We start from the raw sequence: 14,142 nt of genomic DNA on the forward strand, positions 1-14,142 counted from the left end.
TCTAACTTCTAACCTCAGTTGTCAGATGCATACACTCACCTGGCTTGGCTATGGATTTCGAGAGCGGGGTGGGGTTGGCTGGGGGAGATTTGTTTTGAAAGCCCCCATTAGATGGAAAGACATCTTTTTTGGAGACAGCCAACAGAGAGCCTCTGGTCTACTGCGTAATGATCTCTGCACCCAGGCAGAGATGTCAAACGTGTGTGTGTGTGTGTGTGTGTGATAAGGAACAACAGGCTGGAGAGCATCTTTTCGCTCCGAAATTTACGACGATGCGGAAAATCTGGAGCCAATATACCGAGCAAAGACAGCCGTCCTGTTTCCCCCATCCTCTTTTTTTTATTAAATATTTTCCTTAAGACGCATTTAATACTGTCGTGCATTTGTTTTATGACTCCTTAATGGAGCATTGTGCTTTCTACTTCCTCGAGTCACTAATTGCTTTGGAAAGGTGGCAGCTGGTTTGGGTTGAAGCAGGCAACTCAACCTCGCCAAAACAACAACAACCACCTTCCGCCGCCGCCCGCGCACTCTTCCATCCCCTCCCCGATCCATATTTCATCCGTGATCGTCATATTCCCGTTAGTTGCTGCTAACCAACGCGGGAATGAACGGGAGCTTTGGAGAGGCTCGTAAGGAGTCCCCCTTGCTCCACCGTGGGGAAAGAGCTGGCGGGGGCAGTTTGCTTTCTAGCGATGATTGATTCCTACAAAGCTGGATCTTCTCCGGCCAGGCGACGTGGGGTCTGCGGGCGAGCTGGAGCCCTAAACCCGAGACTCAAAGGACTGAACCGCTTTGTGCGTCCGCTGCTCCCGCTGCCTTAGCTCGTTCGCTCCTCTCTCCCCCTATTCATCCTCTACCCCCCACTCTATTCTCCTTTTATTCCACCCCCCCCCAAACCTCGATTTTCTTTGTGCGTTATAAACTCATTCAGGCAGATGCATGGCCCCATTGTTAATAACTATTAATTTCATTTATTTAAATCCCCAGATTACACAAGTGCTAAATAAGCAACATGAGCGTAGCCATGATTTATGTTATAAGCAGGAGAGGCTTTACGTTGGCGGGCGGAGGCAAAACCGAGTTACTGCGATGCAATTGGTCAGTTTGTTAAGTTGTTGTTTTTTACTTGATTTTTTGGGGGGGAATCTGCCCCCCCCCCCGCCTTCGCCCATGATAAGAACCGGAGGGCTTTCCTTTTTCCATTTAAAACCTGCATGTCCCAGAGGCCGGACACAGGTACAGACCCAGCAGCGGCTACAAGACGCAAAAAGACTCCTCGGAAGCAGACGTGACCCCAGCGCCTTCGTTTCTCCTCTTTTATCTTCGGTAGCTGCTGATAAACCGAGAACCCCTCCCTGCTTCCACAACCCACCTCCTGTAAAGGTGGCTTGGAGATGTGTGGCCTCGCTTTTTTGTTGGTTTCTTTTTTGCCTGTTGCACCAACTGTGCTTGCTTTGTGCCAGCTCCTCGCCCTTCAGAAAGTTTGCTCTGCCTGGTGTGGGGGCATGATATTTTAAAGCAGCGAGGTGAAGAGAATTAAAACCTCCAACAAGACGCACTGCCTGTGACCTGGAAGCATCCCCCCTTAACCCAAATATATATTAATGATGGGTGTGACGTTGCACTATTCAGTGCTTGGGTGAACAGGTGCTTTGTACATGTTCAAGGGCATTCTCATGCCATCATCACCATTATTTCCAAAGCACTCCCCCCACAAAAAAAATAGGGAGGGGGTATTTCCAAGAAAGATAAAGGGTCTCCAGTGTAGGTGCCAGCAGCATGCTCCCAAAGTTGGAAATCAAGGTTGATGAGTCATTGAGGAAAAACAAATAGGAACCTTCAGGTACATGGGAAGGCAATTTTGCCCTGTCACTGAAATACAGCTCTCTAAGTGCTTATCTGAAAATATTCTGATATTCTTCCGCTACTCCTATCTTAACTGATATGAATGCAGACTTTATAGCTTCAAAACCAATCCAACTTTTTCTCTCTCCTGCTTCACACTTTGCTTGGCCTGTTGAAGAGTTGTGGAGAAATGGAAAGCTTGCTTGCTGTTTTGTGGCCTTTTTGGTTGGCCTCATAAAGGCATGCTGGATTTCGACATGCTGCCCTGGGGAGCCAAGGAACCTGCCGATACCACCAGGGAGGTGAGGGTTACCCCCTCCCCCAGGGGCTCTATTTGGCAAGTGAGGGGTCGGGGTGCTTTTAATCCGGAGGGTGCCTCACCATGAAGGTGTCTGGCAATGGAAATTGGAAAGGCAAGCAAGAGAGTGCTGCAGCAGAAGAGTGGGTCCTTCCAAGAACTGCCAGGCAGAAAGAGGAAGTCTCAGGCCAGAACCAAAGTTAGGCATCTTTCCCATTCAGCCTCTTCACAGAAATCTCAATGGACAGAGAGCCCACAGGTCAAAGGAAAGGGAAAGTGCAGCAGGAAACCTACAGCCACACCAAAGTCCTTCAGGCAGAAACCAATTTCATCTGACTTGAGAACAGGACTCAGCTGGCGCAGGTCCAGTTTTGCTTCCATCCAGCTGGGCCAAGAGGCTGGCTGGCTGGCTGGCTGGCACCCGGGATGTTAAGCTCTTCTTGGACAACCCAGGGAACATCCAGTGAAAGGCGGCCAGACGCTCCCTGGACTCTTGTCCAATGTCACGCTCAGAGAATCCAGGCGGAATTCCTCCATTCCAGAAGATACCACTCCACTGCAGTGGTGGTGAAAAGGCAGCCTTGGAAACACTTTGTCGGTGGCCCAAAACAATGCTTTCATCCATTTTCTTAAGAACACACCAATTCTGACCTTGTGTCAAGGGATTTCCACTGCGTTTGACAGAATTCTGAGATGTGTGTTAGAAACCAGGCTCTTAAATACAGAGCCCAAAGGAGATTCCAGCCTTGTAAAAGGCTAGGAAAGGCTCTCGGGAGAGACCTCTGCGAGCATTTTGCCTTGATGACCATGTCAGTGACATGTTACAATGGCCCAATCTCTATTCCAGCCGATTTCATCCTGTCTTCCTGTTGCCTACTTCCCCCTCTAGCAGACCTTTCCATGGCTGGGCCTACTTTTTGCCTTTTCCATACTGCAGTATTAAAGGCCATGCAACTTATCGAGAAGGTGGTGGTACCCAGAAGCGAATGAAATGGGCTATAGCAGTGATATTCCCAAAAGAAAGCCTTTACTTTGGAAGGCAACTGGATGGAGAAGAGCTGGTGCCTAGTGTCTTTCCCACAGCTTCCATTACTGGACATTCACCCATGTTGAATGGTGCTACCTTTGAGTTAGCAGTTTAGGTTGCAGGAACAACATTGGAGGGCTGAAACTCGAGATGACTGTGCAATCCTATGCACCTCTTATTTAGAAGCGAGTCCCCTGCAGTCCCATGGGACTTACTATTGGTAAGTAAGTCCCTTTAAACACAGTGGGGTTTATTCACTAGTAAATGTGAAAAGAATTGTGCTATAACAAAGCAGCCCCTTTATACATCACCTTGGAAACAATGCCCATTAAGTTCAATGGGACTTTCTCCCAGGGACTTATATAGGACTGCAGCTTAAATCTTGACTGCAAGCATGTAATACTTGAAAGACAGTGGTGCTAATTTTAGCAGAAGAAGGCTATTTCCTCAAGAGCCCAAACAAGGATTGGTGAATCCTTCACACACACACACAGGGGTTGGTGACTGAAAGCTCTATGCAAACTGGGGAATGAATGTGTGTTCTGGTCCTCCTTAGTGATGCTTGTAAACCCAGAAGCAGGTTGCTCTAATGATTCTGGATTGAGATGAAGCAGAAGGGCGTGGCCCTATGCATGCATAAGCACTCTGAATAAAAACAAAGGCTCTTTCAGTGTTTCTTCCCCCACCTCTCTTCCCTCCTCAGCAAAGAGCTAAGTAAATATTATTCCAAGGCAAGGGTTAGCCATCCCAACCCAGCTCATAATATCCTACGGTTTCTCCGCGGATAGCACCCTTTCTTCTCCCCGAGGAATGTTGACTCACCCCCGGGCAGCTCATTACTCTGCAAGGGCAGGAGTGCGAGTGGGTGACGCAACGCGGATCGCAGCCTGCCCAGGGACGCCTGGCAGGCAAGCCTCTTGGCAACCCGAGTCCCGGCAGGGAAAGTTTACGAGGATTGTTCTTTGGGGCGTGGGGAGAGCAGCTCCAGGCTCTGCAGGCACGGAAAGCGGCGAGCTGCGGGGAGCGGAAGCCGGGCTCACTGTCACCCCTTTGCCTTGGCTGAGGGAAAGGGGCTTGGGCATGCAGAGCCAGCAAGGGCGGCAACTTCAAAGCAAAAGGGCGGCCCAGTATCTTAGGTCTTTGCGGTGGGGGGCGGGCGAGGGAGAAGCAGCATCAGAGAGACGCTCACCTGCTTTGGCCCAGTGGAGAGCCTTCCAGTTCCTTGCAATCCCAGACTGTGGAAGGCAGGGAAATGGGCACACTATATGCTCCCTGCCTCCCTGATTTTACAGATAGATCTCACCGAAGTTCTTCACTCAAAAAAGTCTCTCTTTGAAACGGAGCTGCATTAGAGAGCCCAGCCTTAACAGCAGGGGGCTGCAGCATTGACAAAAATATTTGTGTGTGTGTGTGTCATTACAAGAAGATCCAAAGCGGGAGAAACATTCCGACTTGATGCTTTTTGAAAATGATGCTCTGCTCCTAGTAAGCGAGCAAGCAAGCTCACTCCTCATGTAAGTTATAAACAAGGCAGACCAGCCTCCGGGTACCAAAGGAAATGTCTCCAAATCCTCCTACATATTCGCCTTCCATTTTGACAGCAGCGAATTGTGCCGTTGCCAGAGCTTAGAAGGAGCACTTAGCGCCGCCCAGAGCTGGAAGGAAAACAAAACAGGGCAAAAACACCGCACCAACCCCCAACCCGACACCTTCGTGCAGGCAGGAAAACTCAGCCAGGAAGGCGCAATAGCATTCTCCTCCATGTGCTTTCCTGGCCGCGTTTTCCCTTTGGGGGAAGCTGCCTTGAAGGAGACGGGAAGAAGAGAGGGGCGGAGGAGGGGGAAGAGCCAGTGTTTAATTTTCCAAACATAGCCTTCGGTGTGCGTGTGTGTGAGAGAGTTTCCTCGGTTTCCAAGGGGCAGCTCGCCTCGCTTCAGCGGTTGTACACACACAAGGGGAGGAGGGAGGAAATGGGCAGGGTGCCGAGCATGCGCAATAACCACGCAACAAGTGGGCTCCCTGTCCGTAGACACAGAGGAAGCGCGGGGCGGGAGGGGAGAGGAGAAGACGCGGGAGGGAGCTGCCCAGCCAGCCAGCGAGTGCTACGAAAGGGGAACTGCAAAGGCTGGGGGGGGAGGGGGAGCGAGCGCGCGGCGGTGACGTGAACGCCCCACCCAGGTGGCATCCGAGCTGGGGGGGAGCGCGGGAGCGGAGCGAGCGAGAGGCCAATGGAGCGCCGCGCCAGGAGGAGGGGCAGAGCCGCACTCGGAACGCGCGGCGGCGGCGGCAGCGGCGGCGGCAGCCCAGAGTGACAGTCCGGCTTCCCCCTCGATTCGAATTCCGAGCGGCGCTCGAGGATGTGAGTGGAGGAGCTGGCGGCGCCGCCGCTGCTGCTGCTACTCGCGAGGATGCCGCCGCCGCCGCCGCCAACCTGAGGCACGCGCACCCGCCCGCCTGCCAAAACAGCACCCCGCCACCGCCAGACCGCCGAGGTGCTCGCTCCGGGGGCGCCCTTGGTCCCTTCCCCGCTCTGTCCACCCGTCCTTCCTTCCCCAAAAACCTCCTCCACCCACCTTGCCGCGCTCGGGTCAGCAGCAGCAGGTAGCGGAGCTCCGCTGGTCCCGTGCCCCCGCCCCGCGCTCAGCTTCCCTCCTCGGCGACGTCTCTTCTCGCCCACCCCTTTCCTCCACGCCGCCAACAGCGCGAAAGAAGAAGAGGAGGAGCAGCAGCAGCAGCAGCAGCAGCAGGAGCCGCTTAGAGACACCGAAGAAGCGGCAGAAGCAGCTGCTGGAGGGAGGAAGGAAGGAAGGCGGGAGGGAGCGAGGGAGGGAGGGGAGCCAACCCCTCCCCGCGCCTCACGCCCCTCGCTCGAGGAGACTCGGAAGCGCTTCCCGCCAGGCCAGGTAAAAGGAAGGCGAGAAGGAAGGAACGGAGAAGCAGGGAAGGTTCTCCCCCCGCCTCTCACTCGCCCGCTGCCCCCCGCCCCCTCCAAAGAGCGGGAAAGCGGGAGCCAGTCCCACCCCCAGCGCAGGGTGGCCGGAGCAGGTTAGCGGCTGAGGCAGCAGCGCCCGCGCACCGGACAGAGCCCGAAGCCGCCCTCCTCGTCCCCCAGCAGCCATGTCGGCGGCGCAGGTGTCGTCGTCCCGGCGGCAGTCGTGCTACCTGTGCGATCTGCCGCGCATGCCGTGGGCCATGATCTGGGACTTCAGCGAGCCCGTGTGCCGGGGCTGCGTCAACTACGAGGGCGCCGACCGCATTGAGTTCGTCATCGAGACCGCGCGGCAGCTCAAGCGGGCGCACGGCTGTTTCCAGGACGGGCGATCGCCGGGGCCGCCGCCGCCCGTGGGCGTCAAAGCCGTGGCGCTGTCGGCTAAGGAAGCGGCGGCCGCGGCAGCTGCAGCAGCCGCGGCTGCCGTGCAGCAGCAGCAGCAGCTGAACCATGTGGACGCTGCCTCCTCGAAAGCGCCGTCGGGCCTGGAGCGCTACGGACTGAGCGAGCCGCGCAGCCGCTTCGAGTACCCGCCGCCGCCGGGCAGCCACGGAGGCCGCATGCCCAATGGCCTGGGCGGCCCCAACGGCTTCCCCAAAGCGCCAGACGACGGGCCGCCCGAGCTGAACCGCCAGAGCCCTAACTCCTCGTCGTCGTCTTCCTCGTCGTCGTCGTCGCGGCGAGCGGCGCACGGCGGCTTGGTGAGCGGCCTCCCTCCAGGAGGCGGCGGCGGCGGCGGCGGCGGCGGCGCCCAGCTCAACGTGCCGCCCAACCTGCTGCCGCAGACGCTGCTCAACGGGCCGGCCTCGTCCGGGGTGGCGCTGCCTCCTCCGCGGGGCCCTCCGGCTTCGTCGTCGTCGTCCTCGTCGTCTTCGTCGTCGTCCTCGACGTCCTCCTCGGGCGACCCGTGCGGGAAGCGCCCCGGCTCGGTGTCGAGCAGCGGCGACCAGGAGCGGGAGCTGAAGGAGAAGCAGCGCAACGCCGAGGCGCTGGCCGAGCTGAGCGAGAGCCTCCGCAACCGCGCCGAGGAGTGGGCCAGCAAGCCCAAGCTGGTGCGCGACACGCTGCTGACGCTGGCCGGCTGCACGCCCTACGAGGTGCGCTTCAAGAAGGACCACGCGCTGCTGGGCCGCGTCTTCGCCTTCGACGCCGTCTCCAAGCCCGGCCTGGACTACGAGCTGAAGCTCTTCATCGAGTACCCCAGCGGCTCGGGCACCGTCTTCTCCTCCGCCTCGGGCGTGGCCAAGCAGATGTACCAGGACTGCATGAAGGACTTCGGCCGCGGCCTGTCGTCGGGCTTCAAGTACCTCGAGTACGAGAAGAAGCACGGCTCCGGAGACTGGCGCCTGCTGGGCGACCTGCTGCCCGAGTCCGTGCGCTTCTTCAAGGAGATGGTGGGCGCCGACATGTTGCCGCAGCCCTACCTCGACGCCTCCTGCCCCATCCTGCCCACCGCCCTCGTCAGCCTGCCCAGGACCCCCACCTCCTCCTCCTCCTCTTCTTCCTCCGGCGGCGGGGCGGGCGGGCCGGCCTCCAGCCGCGGGCCCGGCGCGGGAGGCGGAGGCGGCGGCGGCGGCGGCCTGCGCAAGAGGAAGGCCTCTCCGGAGCCTTCGGACTCGGCTTCGGAAGGCGGCCTGAAGCTGAGCGAGGAGCAGCAGCGGCAGCAGTGGATGGCCAGCCAGAGCGAGGCGCTCAAGCTCACCATGTCGGCGGGGGGCTTCGGCGGGGTGCCTCCTCCGCCGCCCCCTCCGCCGCTGGGGCCTCACTCCAACCGGACCACCCCGCCCGAGTCGGCCCCGCAGAACGGCCAGTCGCCCATGGCGGCGCTCATGTCGGTGGCCGACACGCTGGGCAACGCGCACTCGCCCAAAGACGGCAGCTCGGTGCACTCGACCACGTCGACGCGGAGGAACAGCAGCAGCCCCGTGTCGCCCGCCTCGGTGCCCGGCCAGCGCCGCAGCCTGGCGTCGCGCAACGGGGACATGAACCTGCAGGTGGCTCCCCCGCCGCCCAGCGCCCACCCGGGCATGGACCAAGTGCACCCGCAAAACATTCCCGACTCGCCCATGGCCAACAGCGGACCCCTGTGCTGCACCATCTGCCACGAACGCTTGGAGGACACGCACTTCGTGCAGTGCCCCTCGGTGCCCAGCCACAAGTTCTGCTTCCCGTGTTCCCGGGAGAGCATCAAGGCGCAGGGGGCCACGGGCGAAGTCTATTGCCCCAGCGGCGAGAAATGCCCCTTAGTCGGTTCCAACGTGCCTTGGGCATTTATGCAGGGCGAGATCGCGACCATTTTAGCGGGGGACGTGAAAGTGAAAAAGGAGAGAGACCCTTAAAAAACAAAACAATCCCAACAGCCAAGGCGACTCCCTTCAGACGCCTGAAGATGGAGAATTGTGAATATTGAGAAACAACCCGCGGGACAATACTGCAAAAAGTTTAGTCTTATGTATAGACCTTATTTTCGTCGTATGTTTCTATATTTTGAAACAAAGGTATGTACCCTTCTTCATTTGAAGGATAGAGCTGTTCTTTTTTCGTTTTGTTTTTGTTAAAACAGAATATAATATTGTTTGGTTACCACATAATACCTGTTTCTCATTTCTTTGGCAGTGTGTTGGCTAGGTACACAGTTAAATAGCCCTTAGCGATTACCTGCTGCTGGTGTGTATTTTTGTAAATGTATGCACTTCTCTAAAATAAGAAAATTGAAAAAAAAAAACCTTTTCTTTTTGCCAAGGCCAGTGTTGATGCCTAAAAAAATGCTACAAAACGGTGACAGCTTATGTTTTAAAAGCCCAGAGTGTTAGTCTTTTACTTTTACTTTCCATCTTTTATTGTTTGTTTTGTTTTGTTTTTTAATTTCTTTTTGTTCGTTTGCAAAATGGTGGGAGTGGTATAGGGGTGGGATTTTTTTTTTTGCAACTTTGTAAAGAAAAAAAATGTTTCAGTTTGTTTCTATTGACCTGAACATTTTCGATCTTCATGTTGTTTTTGTTTTTGCTTTATTGATGCACGAAAGCTTTTGAACACTAGAGCAAAATTGCTGTACATGGAAAACTTGCTCTGTTTGTCCTTTATACATTTCTGTAGTTAACAGAACACTGTAATGTGCCTTGGAGCTTAGTAAATTGTAATAAATTCAATTGATATTAATAGTTTCTGAGTAAGTTTTTCTTTTCCCAGTAGTTTCACAATAGGGAGGCCAAAATATGTTGCCCCTTTTGATTGCCTCACTATTCTGCTTCAAACCTGCGTTTTATTCTGTGTCATTTGTACATACACAACTAGAGTTTTACCTAATGAGGCTATCTAACATATCTAGCCATTGGCACTGTGCCTGCTTACATTTCACCTTTTAATATTGACAGAACAATTGCTGACTAAGCATTTCCTATTCACCATTCTTGCCTTTCATTTTCCCTTCCCAGCTGCAAGGATTTTCTGTTCCACAAGAGACATCTTTTGTATGAGGAATGCAATGGAATTAAATACTAATACTACATTTTCATGCATGTTTACTCAGAGGTTAGTCCCACTGAGTGCAGTGCGGCTTACTTCCTGATAAGTGTGTGTAGGATTATAGCATGAATTGGTTTCAAGCCTTTTTCATTAAAAAGAATAACACAACAGTATCTAATAACATTACAGTACTAAAATGGTAGTCCTATGCACAGCATCTAAGAGTAAGTCTCAGTGAATTTAGTCAACTATTGCTGAGTAAACATACATAGGGTGATGGCAGTGGTGATCGTGGATGTTATTTTCATGTATATATCATACTTCATAAAAAATAACAAAGCCTTTAGGCACTAGCTAATTAGGTAGTGCAGAGGAGGGGTCAGGAAAGGTCTCCACTGAATTTTGGCATTGATGATACACACCATCCTAAGTACAAGGAGGATTGGTGATATGCCAGATTTATGTAGCATGTATTTTAGTTGTATGTAACTTGACAGCTTGAAAATAGTTCTTAAATAAATCCTTATCTGTGTTTGGTAAGCAATAGGGGATGTAAGTTGCTTCCTCTTCCTCCACCCCATTGGAGAGCTTTTATTGACTTCAGTAAATGAAACGGCATTCCTCCTGGCAATGGACAAATGCATTCATTCTTGCTAAGTTTGTGAAAGTAACATTTGCATTTTCAGGAGATCTGGATTGGTAGAATGCCTATTGGGTGACCAGATCAACAGGCAGAGTAAACACACACAGGCCCCTCTGACTGGCTGGAAAATGCAAACAAACCTTGCCTGAACTTTGCCTTTTTTTCAGGGAAACAAACTAGAGAAAAGGTACATAACAATCCTCACACCAAAACATCAACAATGTTTTGGGGGCCCGGTCCATTGTGCCATAGGTTGCCAGCAGCCAGTAGCATTTGCACTTTTGGTGCACTGAAAAACAGATGTGAAAAGACATTTTAATACAGCCCTCTTGGCCTTTGAGTTTATATTTGGTTACTTCTAGTTACTACAGTTTTGGTTTCTGTTCCTGTCAGTAGTGATAAATGAAGCTCTAAGGTTCAGGACTTTACTGTGTACCTAGATTACCAGAGCTGAGCCTCTTTGTAGTGTTTTTCTCTGCCTGTTTGGGATTCACCTCTGGATACTACTATGTTAATTATTATTTTTTTTTAAAAAAGATTAACTTTCTTTTTACTTTCTGCAAAGGATTATATTAATGCTATGAATCTCATAACCTACTGAAGTCTTTTTAGATTGGAATAAACATGTACAAAATAAGAATCCTAAGTTTTGTTCTGTTAAAAAATAAAAAGTTTTTTAAAATGTGTGATTAGCATACGGGAATATATATGGATTGAAATTATTTAAGTGACCAATGAGCAATATAGATGTCAGCCTGCAAACATAAATACAGGTATTTATTAGGAAGTAAGCTTCACTGAATACATGCTTCTTATTTCTGAGTAAACAGGAATAGGATTGTGCTGTATGTTTATCCTAATCCTAGAATTTTAAATAACATAAATAATAGCATCAGTCAACAATATGTCATCAGAAATATAGCAAGTTCCTCCCCTCCCTATGGTGCATTTATTGTACCCAAATATTCCCCAGAGACTTCTTTTTAATTTGCAGGGTTTCTCCCCCTTTATTCATATTTTTTTTCAAGGTAGTCTGACTCCTTCCCCCTCCCTCCTATTTCTGTTGACAAGGAGACTGTCAAGAGACAGTGGGCATGTGTGAAAAACAAGCTTGCTGTGAATTGTAATACTGTAGTTAATTAAAGTTAACCATAGCTAGAGGGCATTTGTTGTATGGAGGTCTTCTGCAGCCATGTGACCTTTCATTTTACTCTGACCCATTAAGCAGCTAGTCTGGGCATATGAGCCAGCTTTCTTTGATCCTCACTGAAGAGGCTTTTCAAAAGTCATCTAGAGCTGACAAGCCATCATCTTTTCTTTTTGGTGGAGAAGGGTGTGTGTGTGTGTGTGTGTCACTTACTGGAATTCCTTCATTTCCCCTGCAATGCTAAGGGTTTCTTTGCTTGGGGGTGGTAACTAAACATTTTGAAAATACAGCTTTCCAAGAGTAGCTTATTCCTTGCTATGTCCTAAAGCAACTGGGGGATTTTCGGGAACAAGGCAGAACATGCATATCAGGGGAGACATTTTTTTAAATGTTCAGAAATTCCTTAGCTGAGAAGCTATGGAAAACACAGCAGATATCTGCAGTAAAGAGGGATGGGCTAATTTTGAGGTGGTGGTGCTGAATCAGGAGGTGTGGTCCTAGTTATTCTGGCTACAACAAACGGAAACAGCAAAGCTGTGCCCTGCATAGAAATGTGGCTCAAGTGTCACTCAGATCCCATAAAGCCCAGTCGTTGTGCTTCAGGTTTCTGGATTTCATGCTCTTTGCACTAAGAGCCAATCTGCAACCATGTCAGAGGAGCTGCATCTCCTTGAGCTTTCTTCTCCAATTAGCCTGTTCTTTGTTTTTAAAGGGAGGCATGTTGTTTCCTGAGAGCAGCTGTGTGCTAGGGGGTTAGCAAGTCTCTCCTGCTTCTGGCCATTTTCTTCCTGCTGATGTGTTTCTCTTTCTCCCCCCCCCCCAACCCCTCCCATTCATAACAGGGTTGCTTGTATTGTGTGCCGGCAGGCCTGTCCGTGCCAAAGTGACACATCCTGTTGATTTGCATTAGAGGACTGGAGTGTCACTGTTATGCTGACTCTTACAAAGTTAGTCTTGAAAGCAGCGCAGCTTCCCCCTTGGCGTCGAGCCATTATTCTCCATTTACAGCGTGTAACTTCTATCAAAGCCACATATCTCCTCATATCAGTTACAAGAGCCGAAGGCCAGTGATTACTCTTTGCATGTCTCTTAAAGAAAACCACCTCTGGATTAACGGTTGGGTGGAAATAGAATTGCAGCCTAGGATGGATGGCGATGGTGACATTTTTCTTTTTGGAGGGAGGCGAGACATCCTACAGTGAAACACATTAATTCTCCTGCTAGATTGGAAGTCCTTTAAGAGCACATGGAGAGAAGCACATCTGTTTGTAGTCAAATACGAAAACAGTTCCAGGCAAGAGCATTTCCCTGGTGTGCATTTTTTTTAAAGGCAAAAAGATGGTGCGTGTTTGTAGCAAGGTGGCTTGGTTCGAGGCGAATAGTATGGGATGGATTGCCCTCCTTGTGTGTGTGTGGGGGGGGTGAATGTTAGGATGCCTGTTAAACTCGCTTTCTTAGTCCTCCATGCCCCTTTATCTGCTCGATCGCTTTTTAGGTGAGACATCCACGATTTTTTCAGAAGCCCCTTGGTGTTTTAGCCGGATGCTTCAACCAAGGGGAGGAGTATAACCAAAGTGCGGGTTGGGGGCGGGGGGCAGGGAATCAAAAACAGCCACTGGCTAGGCTCTCTGGGGCCGTAATATCAGCCAGGACGGCCTGTTTCCCGTTCTGTGTATGTTTGTGTGTTTACACACTGGCACAACTCGGCTCTTTCCAGCTTTTGGTGGTCGTCTGAAAAGCCAAGGCGAAGCGCGCATGTCCCCAGATTTCGCTGGCGCCGAGCGGCAAGGCGGCATCCTTGTTGAGGTCCTCGACCCTTTTCGGAGGAAACTAGTTTCGCGTCAGTCAGCTTTGCCTCTGAAATCCCGCGCAACCCCTTTGCCCCTCACCTCCCCCCGGCGCGGACGTCTGCTGATCACCCCCAGCTGCGGTCCTCCATTTTTGGAGAGAAAGTCGGCTGCAAAACGAAACACAAAACACATTCCTGGCTGATCTCTGGATGGCTCTTCTCTAACTGCAGATTCTCCCTTCGCTCTCTCTTCCCGCCCTTCCTTCCCAGAGCGATGATGACTCTGCCCAGCTGTTCAACATTTCCCCCTCCTCCTCCTCCGCCTGCCTGCCTGCCCCATGCCTAGAGCTGCTGAGGCTGGTTTGTTTTCAGGCTAAAAAAAGAAAAGCAGCTTTAACTGTGGCGGGTGAGGGAGGGAGGGAGAGAGAGAGGGCGAGCTCCGGCTGGAAACACCGCTCGGCTTGCAGCTTTTGCAGGGAGCTCCGCCTTTGGCTGCTCTGCAGAACCAAACCCTGGGAGAATCAGCCCTGGAATGCCGCGGCCTGCGAACACAGAAGGGAATTAACTCCACTTGACTGGGCCTCGGACTAGACAGTCACGTGTCTCTCTCTCTCGCTACACTCCCTCCCCCCAACATCGAGAAGGGCTCCGAATGGGGACACGCAACGCGCCTGCGCGGCTTCGAGGAGCCCGGGCAGAATTCCCTTTCTTTCACTGCTCCGGCCCCGCCAGCCAGGCTGCAGCGATGATACAGTCCCGCCATTGTTCCAGTAATATGAGGGGGCGTGGCGTTGTCGTGACAGGATTTGTTAACCGAGGCTGAACAAACACATCAGGATTATTAATCTCGGGGCTGAAAGGCTCTTCCATGTGGGGCGGGGGGAAGGAGCTCGATCCCTGCCTGAACCATTATTATTATTACTCGCCCCCTTCACC

At 52.1% G+C, this 14,142-nt stretch overlaps 1 protein-coding gene across 1 annotated transcript; it reads left to right on the forward strand.

Moving 5' to 3' along the window:
- Positions 1-6,152: 6,152 nt before the first annotated feature.
- Positions 6,153-9,321, forward strand: IRF2BPL (interferon regulatory factor 2 binding protein like). Its single transcript, XM_079991541.1, has one exon. The coding sequence runs from the start codon at positions 6,291-6,293 to the stop codon at positions 8,499-8,501; it is 2,211 nt and encodes a 736-aa protein (XP_079847667.1). The 5' UTR covers positions 6,153-6,290; the 3' UTR covers positions 8,502-9,321.
- The last annotated feature ends 4,821 nt before the right edge of the window (positions 9,322-14,142 follow it).

The sequence above is a fragment of the Podarcis cretensis genome (assembly GCF_951804945.1).
Source record: "Podarcis cretensis genome assembly, chromosome: 1".
In the NCBI taxonomy this organism is placed as follows: domain Eukaryota; kingdom Metazoa; phylum Chordata; class Lepidosauria; order Squamata; family Lacertidae; genus Podarcis; species Podarcis cretensis.